The sequence below is a fragment of the Apis cerana genome, linkage group LG10, assembly GCF_029169275.1.
Source record: "Apis cerana isolate GH-2021 linkage group LG10, AcerK_1.0, whole genome shotgun sequence".
In the NCBI taxonomy this organism is placed as follows: domain Eukaryota; kingdom Metazoa; phylum Arthropoda; class Insecta; order Hymenoptera; family Apidae; genus Apis; species Apis cerana.
Genome location: NC_083861.1, coordinates 2,405,857 through 2,423,588, shown reverse-complemented (window position 1 = coordinate 2,423,588; position 17,732 = coordinate 2,405,857). Strand labels below are relative to the sequence as shown.

Here is a 17,732-nt window from a genome sequence, read left to right as displayed (position 1 = left end):
GACGAATGGCATTGTTCTCCATTCGTCTCAACTTCACCCTCGATTTTTCAAATTTTATTCCCTGAAACAGATTGTCACGCGAAAACGCGCCTACCCGATCAGAGACTGTGACAACCTGCCCGGCCCTACCTACTTATAATTAACAGACATACCAGAAGTATACTACCTATCCTACCTAACTCTATATTTAAAAGATGGCAAAACAGGCACACCAACACACTCATTCCACGATTCTCACGCATAATACCCGGGCGCAAAAGCCTACACTAGGGAAAACGTCCCGGGACGTCTCCGACACCCGGGCTTGGCACACTACTCGCACACTCTAACTTTACGTACCATTTTCCTGAAATCGACTGACGATGGCTAGCGACCATTGCGTGAAACGCGATCTCAAAAACGCGTGTATATACATTTTAATTCTATATTTCTGAATATTTATGAATATGTAATGTTTTCTAAAATATTAGTGTTTAGTCACCAGACTAAACGGTATCATTATTGTCAATGTAATCAAAATTGTATAATTATTGTAATTTGAGATTAAAGATTAATAATCTTGCTATTTATTATTATTTATTATTCGCAATACTTAATTGCCATTTTTACTACTTTCGTAAATTTTTATTGTAAATTGTGATTGAATAATGAAAGAAATAGTAAATTGGAACGACGCAATTCCACAGCCTAACCACACACACACACACAATGTGGAAAGTACGTCGTGCACGATACACTAACGCATCGTCAGTCGCTAAAAAATTTGTATTAACTTATGAACTAGGTCATCATACCCATTGCCTCTCCTTCACTCAAGTAACACCTGGGCACGTGAGTGAGTTCCTGGCAATGAACATGGAAAGGGTTAAACCTGAAAATCCTGAGCTAAAAAATATTAATATATCCATTTTGTATCTAACGAGCTAATATTCTTTGATTTTGCATTATAAATATATATATATATATATTAAATTATCTTATTATATTTCAATCTATTTGTGACTCTATATATTTATCTTTCATTTTATTAATTGCATAAATTATTGAATTTTTCATATTGAATTTAAAAAAGAATTTAAAAAAGAATTCATTGTAATTTTTCATTGTAATAAATGTTAATAGAAATACCCTCAGGCGATTCCTTCATCAGAGCATATTTTCAAAGTCACAAGAATAACATTCAAATCTTATTGCTCTGATTCTAAAATCTGCCTGTCGCGAAATGTCTTCTTGCACAAAATTTAATTCATATTTGTACGGAGAAAATTGAATTTTATTTATCTACAAGTGTTGCAAGTCATATTGAAATTATATATAATTATTATATGAAAATCACAATAATCAAATTGATCAAATAACTTGAAATATTACTCTGAAGAATTTTGAATTCATTCCAAAAATTTCAAACTAATTATCGTATCATGCTAATACAATAATTATTATATGTTTTGGCAGAAAATTTACAAAATCGCTAAATATTATTAATCAAAAACGCGATGCATAAGAAGACTCTAGCCTGAACTAATAAATCACAAAAGAAATAATTGTTACTACTCACGGGTATTATAAATAAATACCCGCGATCATTGTGCTCGTGCAAAATTCTACGTATACAACCAGTCACTCGTGTCGATTCGGATCTCTCATCCTACGACATGATTGAGCGACCAGAGGAACCAAAAACCATGCGACTCACCATACGATGCGACGAACGGCTTCGCTGTGTTCTGACCTAGAAGTCATCGAGAAGAAGGCTGCCATCAGGTAGGAGGAGGAAAGAAATCTATGACAAAACAACATAATTTAAAACACGATTCTGATTATTTGAAATAATTATTTGAAATATCAAACTATTAGATTACAATATATAACAATGATATGTATTGAAATTCTAATTAACTTTTATTTAAAAAAATAAAAATTTTGGTAGTAAAAAATAATTACCTCTTCGCGTGATGGATGATCGCCTTATTCTCTTGAGAGAAGCACTGACTTTACTCTGTACCGAAAACGAATATTTGTAAAAACAAAATAAAAATAAGAAACTAATAACGCGTCCGTATAAATTAATCGGCGAACAAACACTGATTCTATCTTCGCGATCCTTTGTTTATTCTAATTAAATTTAATCAGAGCTATTGTGCTCTAAAAAATGTTAAAAATACTACTGACGAAGCAAACACTGATTCTATTAACCGCATTGCGCGCGGTCACAAATATTTTTTAAGATTAAATATTATCCAAGAAAAGCTTTCATGAAGAGCAGATTATCAGCATCTGTAATAAAACGTGAAATATTGTATGTAATTTTTTCTTACAAATATAACAGTTATCTAAAATCTCGCGATAGTAAAAAAAAATGAAATTTTAATATAAAATCTAAAAAGTGAGAATCTAATGATTTTCCTTACCTCTTCGCGTGATGGATGATCGCCTTATTCTCTTGAGAGAAGCACTGACTTTACTCTGTACCGAAAACGAATATTTGTAAAAACAAAATAAAAATAAGAAACTAATAACGCGTCCGTATAAATTAATCGGCGAAAAAACACTGATTCTATCTTCGCGATTCTTTGTTTATTCTAAATAAATTTAATCAGAGCTATTGTGCTCTAAAAAATATTAAAAATACTACTGACGAAGCAAACACTGATTCTATTAACCGCATTGCGCGCGGTCACAAATATTTTCTGAAATTAATATTAAATTAGTAATGGGGTGAGGACTAGAACAAGAAACAATATCTTTTGATATTTTTCTTTTTCTTTTTCCTATCGAACATTTGTTCTTGAAAATACTGCTTTTTTATTTTAATTGGTTACGAATTGTGTATAAAAATGTTACCAATTGTTTATGAATATTTGAGATCCAATAAAACAAAATAAAAATTTATACATACGAAATGTAAAATTTTATCACGTCATCACGAAAGACATGGCGTCCATATTGGAATTTTTCCCGCCTTCGGAGATCTATCATGACACTACCAACTAAACCTGTACAAAAAGAAATCAAAACTTCTAAATAAATGAATAAAATGTATGAAATTAAATTACGTTAAAGTCACAAGATCACAACAATCAAATCAAATAAAAACTCACCTAAGTTATCTTATTAAATTCGACACTTGAATTATATGATGAATAAGGAACTCAAAATGATTTGAGTTGTCAAAGAATTATCTATTCTAATGATTAAATATTGAATAAAGATATTTTCAATTAAATACAAATGTATAAATGAAGAAAAAAAATAATTATAAAAGAATAATATTAAAATATTACGCACTAAATAGAATACACGTCTCGAGAAAATTTCTAACTTCTAATCCCTACGACGAATCAACGAATAATGTCTCTTCGCGCTTCGCTTCTGCGCATTGAAATAATAACAAGGAGAGGGGATACGTTCGACAAGTCGAAACATGTTTGGACACGAATCCAATTTCTTGGAAGCACAATGTTATAAGGATTGTTTCTAGCCTCGAGCAAAATACAAACGATAGATCAAAAAAAGTAAACAGTAAACACACACGCGAGACGTTGCACACGATATATACGTATGTATATTCGGAAAAATATACGACCTTGAATAATTCCATTTCACGAAATGATACGAATCGTAAAAATTTCTTTTAATACGACTAAAATGATAAAAAATAAAGATCAAGAATGTAAAATAAACGTATACAATAAAAATTATATTAAAAAAAACCGATATACCATTTCAAATTCTGTCTCGAAATATTTCGATACCGAGACTATTCGTAATGACGCAGTAGACGCCAAATGAACAATCGAAGAAAAAGACACAAAAAGACACAAAACACTAATTAATTTTGTTTTCACTACACTGAATGGATTATTTAAAAAACTAAATTAGCAATAATTCATAAATTTGGAAGTAATAACAGTAAAATAATTTACTTCATAATCCGAATTTGCGACGATCCGTCCTCTTGTCACGATTTCCAACTGTAGACTGACGCCTGCGCACTATAATGCGCAAAATGATGCGCACTGATTCGTCTCGCGTCTCCAACAGAGCAACGTTCTGATTGGCTGGCGCATGACGCTTATTTATTCATTTTAAAATCGCGCGGAAAATTTAAATTTTATATAATATATATTACTTGTTTTTTACTCGTAACATTAGAATCCTGCAAAAATATATTAATTAGAAATATAACAAATTTATTAATATAATTATTAATTTAAAAAATTATTAAATTGAATAAAACATTATAGTATAAAGAAAGAATTTAATATGAAGATTAATCAAATTTAAAATAAAAAAAAAAAACAAGAAAGAAATTTAAGAAAAAAACTTAAATAAATTCATAAAAAAATTCATAAAAATTGCAAAAATGAAAAGATTATAAAACATAACATAGTATAACACAGTGTAAAATTAAATTTATTATAATTAAAACAGAAAGATTCAATTTAATTTTAAAATAAATAAATTTAAGACATTAAATTAAAAAAATAAAAGGGAGCAATGTAACATAAATATCAAATATCAAATATTAAACAGAAAATCTTAAAACACAAAAAAATATTTAACATAACAATTAATTGAATTTGAAAAAACAAAAAAATTATTTAATGTTCAATTATTTAAATTATTTAAGCTTCAAAGAGATTAGAAAAGACAAATAAGATATTTTATAATTATTCATAATTAAACAAAATCTGAAGAGAATTGAAATATAAAACAAGATTAACATAAAAGTTAAATAAATATAAAAATTTCAAGAATATAAATAAAATTCAACACATATTATATTAATTGAATTGGAAAAATGTTTATAAAAAAATAAAAAAATTATAATACATAAATAATGAATAAAATACAAAAAAGAAAATAACATAAAAATTATTTGACTGTTATAAAATAAAAAGAGATTAAAATATAAAAGAGAACAATTTAACCTCAAAGTTAAAAAAGATCTAAATCTAAAAATCTAAAGCATTAAAAAAAAATTTAACACAAGTGTTAAAATAGAAATATATTGAATTAGAATACATATATGTAAAATTTAATATTATATATTTGCAAAATTTAATTGTCTTGTGTAAACATTTTTTTTCTTTTTTTGATTTAAGTAATACTTCTGTTAAATACTTTTCTTATTTTTACATTATATTTATTTTTAAATTTTTAAACTTTGAGATTAATTCAATTCTTCTACTGTGTTTCAATCCTTTTTACTTTGCAACAATTAATTTTTATATTATATTTTCTTTTCATGATTTATTCATTATTTATATATTACAATAATTAAATTCTTCTCTTATATGTTTGCAATATATGAAAGAATTTAATCTTATAATATAAAAATAATGAATAAATATACAAACATAAGAAGAGAATATAATATACAACTCAACTATTATAAAACAAAAAAAAATTGTAACATAGAAGAACAAATTAATTAATCTTGAAGTTGGCAAAGTCTAAAAAGAACTAAAACGTAATAATTAGTAATTACTAGAGTAAATCTAATAAAGCTACAACATATAAAAAAAGAATTTAACATTTTAAATTTTGTTATGTTTTATTTAAATGTTTTTGTATTATCTAGATTAGGATAACACTTATGTTAAATATTTCTCTTTATGTTTTAGTTCTTTTAGATTTTCTTTATTTTGAGATTAAATTCTTTTCCTATGTTTCCATTCTTTCTACTTTATAATAATTATATTATATTTCCTTTTTATGTTTTATTCATTATTTATGTATTACAATGTTAAATTCTTGCATTATATGTTGCAACATATGAAAGAATTTAATCTTATAATATAAAAATAATGAATGAGTATACAAACATAAGAAGAGAATATAATATAGAAGTTAACTATTATAAAACAAAAAAAAATTGTAACATAGAAGAACAAATTAATTAATCTTGAAGTTGGCAAAGTCTAAAAAGAACTAAAACATAATAATTAATAATTATAAGAGTAAATCTAGTAAAACTACAACATATGAAAAAAGAATTTAACATTTTAAATTTTGTTATGTTTTATTTAAATGTTTTTGTATTATCTAGATTAGGATAACACTTGTGTTAAATATTTCTCTTTATGTTTTAGTTCTTTTAGATTTTCTTTATTTTGAGATTAAATTCTTCTCCTATGTTTCCATTCTTTCTATTTTATAATAATTATATTATATTTCCTTTTTATGTTTTATTCATTATTTATGTATTACAATGTTAAATTCTTGCATTATATGTTGCAACATATGAAAGAATTTAATCTTATAATATGAAAATAATGAATGAGTATACAAACATAAGAAGAGAATATAATATAGAAGTTAACTACTATAAAACAAAAAAAAAATTGTAACATAGAAGAACAAATTAATTAATCTTGAAGTTGGCAAAATCTAAAAAGAACTAAAACATAATAATTAGTAATTATTAGAGTAAATCTAATAAAGCTACAACATATAAAAAAAGAATTTAACATTTTAAATTTTATTATGTTTTATTTAAATGTTTTTGTATTATCTAGATTAGGATAACACTTGTGTTAAATATTTTATGTTTTAGTTATTTTAGATTTTCTTTATTTTGAGATTAAATTCTTCTCCTATGTTTCCATTCTTTCTACTTTATAATAATTATATTATATTTCCTTTTTATGTTTTATTCATTATTTATGTATTACAATGTTAAATTCTTGCATTATATGTTGCAACATATGAAAGAATTTAATCTTATAATATGAAAATAATGAATGAGTATACAAACATAAGAAGAGAATATAATATAGAAGTTAACTATTATAAAACAAAAAAAAATTGTAACATAGAAGAACAAATTAATTAATCTTGAAGTTGGCAAAATCTAAAAAGAACTAAAACATAATAATTAGTAATTATTAGAGTAAATCTAATAAAGCTACAACATATAAAAAAAGAATTTAACATTTTAAATTTTATTATGTTTTATTTAAATGTTTTTGTATTATCTAGATTAGGATAACACTTGTGTTAAATATTTTATGTTTTAGTTATTTTAGATTTTCTTTATTTTGAGATTAAATTCTTCTCCTATGTTTCCATTCTTTCTACTTTATAATAATTATATTATATTTCCTTTTTATGTTTTATTCATTATTTATGTATTACAATGTTAAATTCTTGCCTTATATGTTGCAACATATGAAAAAAATTAATTTTATAATATATAAATGGTGAATAAATATACAAATTCAAGAAGAAAATATTAATATAGAAGTTAACTATTATAAAACAAAAAAAATTATAACATAGAAGAACAAATTAATTAATTTTAAAGTTAAAAAAGTCTAAAGGGACTAAAATATAGAAATACTGATTGTACTTTGCACGAAAAACGAATATTTATAATAAAAAAATAAAAATAATAAATTATTAATGCGTCTGTTCATATTTTGTATTTGGCAAACGAACACTGACTCTAATTTCGCGATGATTATTTTAATTAAATTTATTTGGAATTATCATACTCTAAAAAATGGGAAGTACTGAAACAAATACTGACTCTTAATCGCATTGCACGCGATTACAATAAACTGAAAATAAAATTACAATAGAGTGATAAAGATTAGAAAAAGAAATAAAATCTGTTTCATATTTTCTTTCTATTTTCTATCCTATATAATCAATTATTTAGAAAATACTGCTATTCTTTAAAAATTATAAGAGAAGTTCGTATTCAGAATTAAAATATATTGAAAAATGCTTACAATAAATCAAAATTTTTTTAAATAAACATATTTATTTAAGAAAATTCCTTTTTTTACATCACGTAATATGATTATATAAACGATTAAATAATGAAATTATTCGTTAATTTATTTCAAAATAATCAAAAAAATAATCAAATATTCAGAATAAAACTATAATTTATTTAATTGTTTCTATTTTTATAATCATATAATATTAAAATGAATTCTATATTACCAAATCTCGATGAAAAAATGCCAAATTGTTACGTGATCATGGCGCCTATATTTATTAACATTTTGTTATTTCTATCCCATATCTCCAGTTAAGCCCCATAATATATAAAAAAAAAACAATATTTTGAAATAAATAGAATTTGTAATGCACAGAATACAAAGAAGTTTAATTAACAATAATTAAATTTAAATTCTATCTAAAAGATAATCGTATAATTGGCAATCTCACGAAAGTTATACAAAGAAAAAAGCAAAACAAAAAAATTCAAAAAAATATTTAATTTCGTAATATTATTAAATCATACATTATCACAATATTTAATAAATTATTAAATAAAGGGTATGATAATTTGTAAATTTAAAAAAAGAATACTGGTAAAATTATTTATTGCGTAGTTAAAAACGTACAGGACAAACCGACCGTCTTTTCGCGAAGATCTTTAGAAGAACGCTTTGTGTCACATGATTCCTAAGCGATTTTCTAATTGGTTGAAATAATCTTCTCTTTCCATTCGCGACAAATCGAAACATGAATCTAATTTTTTCTAGAATTGACGAAATACGAAATATTTACATGGCTATAAGAAATATTCAATATTTTGATTTTTTCATAGGTCATGCATGTATGGATACGAACAAACTGTTTCGTAGAATTTAAAATTTAAAAATATTTTTACAATAAACTGTTTATATAATATATGTGCATAAGTATATTTATGTAAATAAAATCAAGTTATGTACAGAAATGATTAATATAATTTTTAAACGATAAATCAAGATTTTTTTCTCTAAAAAATAAAACTTTTAATTAATAAATAAATAAATGAATAAATATATCAAAAATAAATAAAAGAATAAATAAATTAATACACGATATAATAATATAATAAACAAAATCAATAAATTAATAAACGAATAAATTAATCAATCAATTAAAAATCAATTTTAATCTAGAATCAGATATATATTTTTATTAATATTAGTTTTTAGTTTATAAAAAATTATGTTAAAATAAAATTTATTAATTAGGATTTCAAAAAAATATTTGTATATTTGTATATTGCATACGCTTATAATTAATAATATCCTATATTAAATCTGAATTCTATTATAATTATAATAAATCAATTATGATTACAATTTTTATATGGATGATTATATTATTATTTAATATATTAATATTTAATTACAATTCTATCATTGTAATGAAATAAACGTTTTTCCTTCTCTTGTGGAAGAATAAATATTAATAATGTATATAAATGAATTACAATTCTTTTCATTTCAATACTATTTTTATCTCTTTTTGGATCGATAATATCGCATATAGCACAAAAATTATAACAGGGATTACGTAAGCTTTGAATTAAATGACATTAAAAATAACTGGATAATCTATTTTATATCTAATCTATAATAGATCTGTTTTACACTTTGTCAATAGATTGAAAAATCTGTTTTACCATCCATCGATTAATTCCATGCGAGAGAAGTTGAGCAGAAATTTTATCGTAGATCACTACATTCGCAAAAGACAGATGTGATATGCATTTTGCAATTTATCATCGCGTAATATCGCGGTATTATGGAGGATGGAACGGAAAGTTAAATGAGAAGCTTGAGAAGATAAAGCACATCTTGTTGGAATGATAGCGGAAACGAACGTTACAAATTATTCTATCTCAAATTCCAGGATAATTACATTTCTCGATTGAAAAATGGATATTTCTGTTAATAACATAGTACAATCCATAAACGAATTTTATTATTAAGCAAATTTTAACTTGTTATGACAAATGATTTTACGCATCGAATAATCCAATTACAGTAATGAGATGTCTTTATTCTATATTCATCGTAAACTTTTACATCGCTGTTACTCCATATTTTGATAAATCTATAATATTATCATCAAAATACATTCCACTTTTCGAAAACTAATTGGATTGAATTTAACTTCAAATCGCACAATTATATTTATCTAAATCGTTCTCCATTTTCAATTGCTTAAGCTAAAGCCGTAAAGTAAATTCAACACGGACGGCGAATTGACGAAAAACTGAGATCAAATGCGATCTACAGTAGAAGCTCAAGTTAAAGTGTTTGAATCACTGAATCCAATAGACTCGGTTAGAATTACGGTCGAAAAGGAGCGTCTGGTACGAATAAAAGGACGATCCCATTTCGTCGAGGAAACTAGGAAGCACCGCATTGCGGCAATATCGCGCGACCAAGCAAAACCATCGCTTGAAAACCCGCCTCGAAAACAAGGCACGCCACTGTGAGAATGAAATAGAGTTTCGATCAAAAAGGGACAAGAGAATCTTGCCTTCACGTAGATTTAAAATGGAACAAAGAGTACAGAATGCTGGATAAACAATGTGAATCGAGTCAGTGAACGAGAGAAAAAGTTGGGATCGGTGTCGATCTAGGGTCAGGTTAGATGGTACGTTCGTTGCTAGCTGGAGAGAGCGCGTGTATCCTTTTTGATCGTGCGATCAGTGCTCCAAAGAGGATCTGGCAACAACGGCTGGAGGTGGAGTGATCTTGCAGGAGCATTGGCCACACGAGAACGAGAAGAAAGGAGTGAATCGTCGTTGGTTGAAAAGAGGCACAGGCTCACCTTTGCGCGAGAGGAGAAGGGCCGAAGAAGGCGGCGGGATCGAGCCAGGCCTGGTCCAGCGCTCGTAAAACTCGTCTCGCTCCGTAGAAATACCTCGCGTTATACGTCGAAACTTCCGGTCGAAACGGAACATACACGTTTTTCCTAGACTCTCCTTTTCCTTCTTTTTCTTCGATGCGCGATACTCGCGGGATCGCGTCCGCGTCGTAGAACAACGGACTTCGTCGTAGAAAAGGGGAAAACCGTGGAAAGACAAACGGAGGAAAAGTTTTCGACGAAACAATGTTTCGCCCCGTGGGAATGTGAGATGCCGATCGGCTGAAAATGCAGTGTTTCGCGTGCGAGCACAATACTCGTCCACGTGTACCAGGGAAACAACGCTTCAGCTCGTCGCGGTTCGCTTAGACTCTTTTCGAACGTTCGTTCGCCTCGATCGACGAAAAAAAGGTGATACCAACTCGAACGCGCGATTCTACGTTCCTCAGGTGAGCCTTCTGCATGTTCGACAAGAACGATGATTAATTTTTTTCTTCTCTATCAAGTTAAACGCAAACACGTTCGACGATAATATTATTCGATAACAAGCGTTCGTTATAATTCCCGTGCTATTTATATTCGTATACGCGTGTTTATTTATACGGTATCGAACGCGACGAGAATCGAACGAACAAAATTCAAAATAAACACCGTGCGAAACGGCAGTCGATATCTGTGCGCGGTACGAAAAGGAACGTTCACCGATTCGTTCCACCAAATTTGTTTAAAAATGTAATTATACAACATTATATAATTATTTTAACTTCTTCCACGTACGGTAATACATCGAAAACGTACAGAATCAACGATTGATCACGCGAATTACATTTATATTCAGTGCTTGTGGCATCGAAAGATCGATGATCATACCGGAAAGAGGTTAAGAGTTTGTAGAAACTTCTTCATCGTCGAGATTATTCGAGAAGATCTCTAGCCGTTACAATGAACGTGACACTTAATCGTAACTAATTAATCGGTTTAACCGATAATCGCGAGTGCGTCGAATCGGAGGATCGCGATATCCGTTCGTTAATCAATTTTTCACCGTTTGCACGCTGCTCAATCGGGCGCTAAACAAAACCTTGGTCGGATGACATTTTAATCGAATCAGATTCGACATCGGAATGCGGGATGACGCGAGGAAATCCAGGAGAGAGGGCAAATGACCGGGGAATCACGCGGCGCGATCGAGGCGCGTCACACGCTCGAAAACTACAAAACCCGAACTAATTAAAAGGGAATCAGCCAGCCGCCGTGACACAAAATCCTCCGTGTCGATCGACCAGCCGTGGCTGAATGACACGGACAAAGAGAGGGGGCGGAATAAAGAGAGAGACGGGACGAGGGTGACGCCGCGTCGCGACGCGGTGCAAATCAAATATTAATCGCGCAATTAGCGCCGATTGTACGTTAATCGGTTTTGTTTTATTTTTTTTCTTTCCTTTTCTTTTGCTTTCCTTTGCTCTAGCCGCGATGAAGCTCGTCAACCGTTACCGCGGATGCAACTGGAAAATATTTTTGAAACGATGACACACGCGGTCGCCTTATAATATTCACGTACTCCTCTCTCTCTTTCCCTCTTCTTTGCCGTCAATCACGAGATTTATTTTTGATCGAGATCCCCATTAATTTCGGATTATCGCAAATTGCAGGGATCCCAGAGAGCGTCGACTTTCGCGCGATAGATGTACGAAAAAAATGTAGTGGATGATTCGTTCGGTGTTGGTGTCTTAATTAGCTTGATTGTTTCGGGCCAACGAAGAAAGGTTAATGAATAAAAGTTTCGTGGTACTTGAAGGAAAGTAACGAAGGCTTTTTTTGATAAGCTGTAGGTGAAATATTTTGCGCTAATTACAGAAACTGTATAGAAAAAGAAAGAGAAAAGTATCGGGGAAAAGTTTATATTTTACGCGTAAAAGTTTGAGGACAATTTTTTAAAATTGATAGTGGCTTAAGAACTTGTATAAATATTGGAAAAGTGGAAACTTGAGTCAAGAAACTTTACCTTATTTTATTTATTAGAAGATATTGAATTTTGTGTACGAAATAAATATAACATAACACATTATGATATTGATATCGATAATATATTAATTATTAAATAGATAACGTTCACAAAAATATATTAAAATATTATAAAATATCGATTTATGTGCTATAATATGCATTATAAAAGAATAATTTAAAAAAATCCATCTCGTTCTCTTTTGCTAAGAAAGAAAATTATATTTAAGCTTATATTTAAAATTTATATTTAGATGTATTATTTATTTATATTACCTATATATTAACTATTTAAAAATAAATTCTTTCTTCAAAAGAAAATATAACGAAACAAGAAGATTCTTTAAATTATTTTGGTATAATTTTATATTATTACACATAAATTAACGTTAAAATTAAATTAAAAATAGCAATTTTAATCATTATTATAGCAAATTATTATAGCAAATAAATCGCGACGTGATCAAGAACCTACCTCATTAATAACTGTTCATATTACAGAGTTGACTTTCGATTCGACACATCATGGCGACCAGAGCCGTCACTGTGGGGGCGGTATCAGCAGCGGGGATATCTGGTGAGGCAGGTTTAGCTGGTGTACCTAGACTTCTGGAGGACTTGGCTCGACTTTCCGAAGACAAAGATACAGCTGACATTGTCTTTCTGCTAGGAAGGGACGAGACACCGGTTTACGCTCACAGAATAATCCTTCAAGCTAGGTCAGTATTCTATTCATCGTTTCTTGATACGCTTCAATTAATCTCGTTCCTGCGCCCACGCATAATATCCCTGTTGATCAGGAAAACATGTGAAACTCGTGGAAATTCAAACAATGAGACAATTTACATTATCTTCGTCTCCTCCTCGATATTTTTCACCGCCTCCAGGGATGAGACGAACAAGTTCGAGTCATTCCTGTAAACGAAGCAAGCGAGATTGGAAATTTTATTATTGCTAGCACGATGCATCTTGGGACCAAATTAATTGTTAATCGTAATTTTTATTAAAACAGTTCCCGTCTCGTTGATCGATTCGCGGCTGATTCCTCGGATTTCCTTGGAGACACGAAAGATACACGCGAGAAATCGAGCTCGATACAAATACATTTATATGTCTCATCAATATAAAAAATATAGAAAATATACGATTTATATACATTCGTGAAAAGATAATGGATCTCTTGCAAAAAAAATAGAGAATTAACGTAGAAATATGACGCATTACGGTCAGTTTTATCCTCGTACTTCGTTTATTTCGTTTATTTCGAAAATGCAAAGAAACAAACTTACGTTCAAAAATATTTTCGTAATTCGCGAGACTTCTTGCGAGACACAACGACTCCTCGATTCCTTTATCTGAGACACGAAATGGAACTTATTTCGCGGTAACTGCGTTACAAACTTTTCTTTTGCTCGTGAAACCGATTTAGTATAAGGAACTTGGCAAGAAAGATAGAAAAAAGAGAAAAAAGAAAAAGAAGAAAGAACAACTAAAAGTTAACTTTTCTGTGGAATTGCAAACGAATCTAACAGAAAGAAAATAATAACTTCGTTAAATTATTCGAGTCACCGAAGGAATCTATACATAATTCACCTACTATTCTTGCTTTGCACGCTTTACATAGTCCCTTCTTCTGTTTTTTTTCCGGAAAAAAAGGGAGAAAAGGAGTATTCGAGCCGGAAGAGCACTCGAATCGCGAAACAACGTTCGATCGAGCGAGATTCTACGAAAATTCTTGGTCGAACGGTTGTTCCAGGGAGAAAAATCGCCAAGTCATCAAAGTTTCTTGATCGAAAAAAAAGGACGGTGAAGTTCGCAGCAGCGATGAATTTTAATTAAGGGACTCTTCGATTGTTACGGCGAAATGAATCGATCGAACGTTCTAATTAGTTGGATAATAAGAGGAGAGAATGGTACCATCTCCTCTCTCTCTCACTCTTTCTCGCGGCCGATTCATCTGTGATGAGTCTCCGAGGCCGTATTTTCACTCGACAGAATTCTAATTGCAATAAGGAGGGCTCGGTTTGATATTAGGTGAAGGGGCCTTAGCATCGAGGCGGCGACATTCCACTGGATAGGCTCGATGCTAATTGTAAAGTCAATTACGATATTCCTGTGAACCCTTTTGATATCAGGGCGTGGAAGGGAACGTCGAGTCCTTTTGTCATCAGTCCTCTTTCCTTCTCTTCCGTCTCTTTCGTTCTCGTTCCTCCAACACTGGCCTCGGAAAATTAAGTTACGCATGCTCGTGACAGGCGTCCGTAGGAGAAACGCATGGACAATACGCGACCGCACTCAAAACTCTACGCGGTACTCTCCAGTCCGGTGAAAATCCTGACAAAGAGTCGTGATCCCCATACCTTTCCACCCCTCTTCCAGTTCTTGTCATTTCGAAATGCGACGCAGATGAGAACGATGCTTGACAACGGGAGAAAAGAAATTGAAAAATAAGCTCAAGCTTCGGTGATGTTTGATGGTACTTTAAACTGGTAATCCCATCGTTTCTATTGATCCCCGCGTGGAACTGACCGCTATTAATATGTCAAGTGACGTGTATCGAAAAAAAAAAAAAAGAAAACATTAGTTTATGTGTGAAAATGTAGAAAAGAAATTTGGTAGTCGTATATTTTGATTTTTATAAGAGAACGATTTTAAAAGGATTAGCTTCATTAGAAATATTCAAATAGAAACAATTCGATCGCAATTTTGAGTAATTAACACTTGATTCGATAATTCTTAGATTCGAGAAAGATAAATATAACATCGAACGTAACGAAAAGAAATTAAAGAAGATTGGAAAAAGAAAATTGCCGGTTCTAGAGAGAAATTACTAGCAACGGATTACCGATGCAATCAACGAGACCTAAATTTTCAGCTCAAATTCGCCCCGCGCAATTTTCCATCGCGCCATCCTCGAATTTCGAACAATGCCCATCAATGGAAGAAGATGGATTTTCAATTGAAAAAAAAGAACGTTCGTTATCGAGCTGCTTTCGCCAGTAATTATGCATTGGACGACAATGCTACACAATTTGGATCTGTCGAGTCGAGGCATACGGTGTCTGATAATGGACCGAAGCGGTGAGACTCGTCGGTCGTTTCACAGGAAACGAGGAGGTGTGGCGCGAATTTGACTCTCGTGCACCGGAAGCGGAGGCGGTTTTTGCGCGGAGATCGACGGAGCCGCTATATAATCGCACGCTTGGTCGTTAGTAGCGGAGCCCGCGGCGACATTCAACCCCTTGCCGCCGTGAAACCAAGCAGCCACGACCCTCGTTTCCCACCACCTTACCCCCTAACATCCTCTTTCCACGTCGAGCCTCGTGAACCTACGTTACCACCCCCGTGACACCTCGTCGTCACACCAGACGCGCGCACGCGGTGCCCTATTCTTTTCTCGCCGTCACTCGCTGATATTTGGTTTTCTTTGATTCCGCTGCGGCGTTCGCCTGTGATTAGGGAAAAGCTTCTCTCCTCACCGGGAACCGACTTCTCGTTTTTCACCCCTTTCCTACCCCTCACCCCTTCGTCTTCTTCTTCCACGCTTTCCATCCTTCTTCGCCTCGTTCCGCGCATCATCCATCACTACCCAACATCCAACCGCAGCCCGCCTTTATTTTTCCTTCTTAACATTTCTTTTTTCATTTCTTTGGCAGTGGGGCGGTTTCTTACCGATATTGCCATGGTTCTAGTCAGAATTGCTGCTCACGTTCCCTCGGATAGAGTAAAGAATCTTGACGAGGCAAGGCTCCTTGCTACGATCGACGTGCGAATTTTTCTTGCGGAATTTCATGGACGCGAGATTCAAAAACCGTTTGTTCTAACGATGAATTATATCGCGCGTGCAACCGCGTTATTGAACATAGAAAAAAATGATAGAAAAGAAAAAAGGATATGTTCTCGATATTCGAATATTTCCCTCTAATTTGCACAAAATAAATACACTATAACTATAACGCTTTGATATGCACGCGAGCCCGCATCGCTCTCGAACTGGCAGGTGAAAGCATAAAGGTTGAGTTTTTTTTCGGTCCGTTAAAAGTCGACCCGCAGCAAGGGTTACACATCCGTGCGTGTATACGTATACTTCCCGCTTCCTGTGCACGAGGCTCGTGTTTTTAATTTTTTTGAGCACTAGTTTTCCTCTGTCGAGTCTCTCCCCTCCACGGCAACCATGTTTCGTAGGTCGGCCCTGCGATTTTCCAACTTTCGCGTTCTCCTGTCGACGAACCCGAGCGTTTGTTAACGCGTCGGTTATAATATCAAAGCGCCCGGCGAGCATGCCTTTTCCATTTGCACCCGCTCTCTTTGACGGATTTTCTTTTGATTCGATACGGACGCCGTTCGTACCACACGCTTTACCTCCCGCAACTCTTGTGCACCGCGACCTCTTCGTTTCTAGCACACGAAATCTTTTTACCTTGCCTCGGCTTAGTGGTATTAGAAACTCGGGGGTCGTTTCAGTGTCTTCACTGGATCCAAAGGGCTCGTTCAAGAGTTTATCTGCCTTTCGTGTCTTAAATCCCGCTCCTCTACCGTTTGTGTTTCAATTTTCCAATTCAATTTTTCCTGGCTTTGCTTAATTACGACCCGAAATTGGAATTTCGTTTCGTTTCGTTTGTAAAAGTTTAAAGTGCTCTTTTCCTTCGAGATAACGTTAAATTTGAAATCGATAATTTGAAAAAAAAATAATGTTATCGAGAAAATAGACAATGTTGTCGAAAGTCAAGTAGTACTACTCGATGCACGTGCACTAATTTTTATGCAAATGTATGAAGTACATCAACGATTCCGAAATAAAAAAGAAAAAAAAAAGAAAAGAGAAATACGTCGTTCGTATTTAAAGTTGTCGATATTAAAAACCTCCCTTTTGTGTATCTAGTCGCATTGTGCGCATTATAGGAGAGGGTGCACGTTAGAAAAGCCGAGATCGAATGTTCTCCCAATGGGTCACAGGGAATCTCCGCTTTCAGCACGAAATACTAGGAAAGATTTGTTCTTCCGAGTTTCTCCCTTACGGGGGAGGGCTCGCCGCAGGGGAAAAAGAGGGTGAGAAGTGACTTTTCGAAGGTTGCCATTAATTTCTAGAGGAACGAAAACTAAAGCCTGGC

The 17,732-nt window shown here is 31.9% G+C and overlaps 1 protein-coding gene and 1 long non-coding RNA gene across 15 annotated transcripts in view; one reads left to right on the top strand and one right to left on the bottom strand.

The window, feature by feature from the left end:
* Positions 1 to 1,455: 1,455 nt before the first annotated feature.
* On the bottom strand, positions 1,456 to 4,111 carry LOC133666817 (uncharacterized). 2 transcript variants are annotated; one of them, XR_009831504.1, is made up of 5 exons: positions 3,927 to 4,111; positions 2,900 to 2,996; positions 2,412 to 2,690; positions 1,945 to 2,277; positions 1,456 to 1,783 (listed from the first exon to the last, which is right to left on the bottom strand). It is a non-coding gene; the product is annotated as an uncharacterized LOC133666817 (long non-coding RNA). The 2 variants fall into 2 exon arrangements; XR_009831503.1 differs by lacking the exon at positions 3,927 to 4,111 and having other exon boundaries at positions 2,900 to 3,234.
* Positions 4,112 to 9,786: 5,675 nt separating this feature from the next.
* The window catches only part of LOC107993055 (serine-enriched protein), a 134,635-nt gene continuing 126,689 nt past the window's right edge, over positions 9,787 to 17,732 (top strand). For 10 of the 13 annotated variants that reach the window (XM_017049248.3, XM_062081089.1, XM_062081091.1 and 7 more), the window contains exons 1-2: positions 11,189 to 11,349; positions 13,123 to 13,340. In XM_017049248.3, the coding sequence (XP_016904737.1) occupies positions 13,147 to 13,340 (194 nt within the window). In that variant the 5' untranslated portion in view covers positions 11,189 to 11,349; positions 13,123 to 13,146. Of the gene's footprint in view, positions 11,067 to 11,188; positions 11,350 to 11,477; positions 11,497 to 12,283; positions 12,446 to 13,122; positions 13,341 to 17,732 lie in introns of those variants that run through there. The other 3 variants (XM_017049247.3, XM_028664429.2, XM_028664428.2) reach the window with 3 other exon arrangements.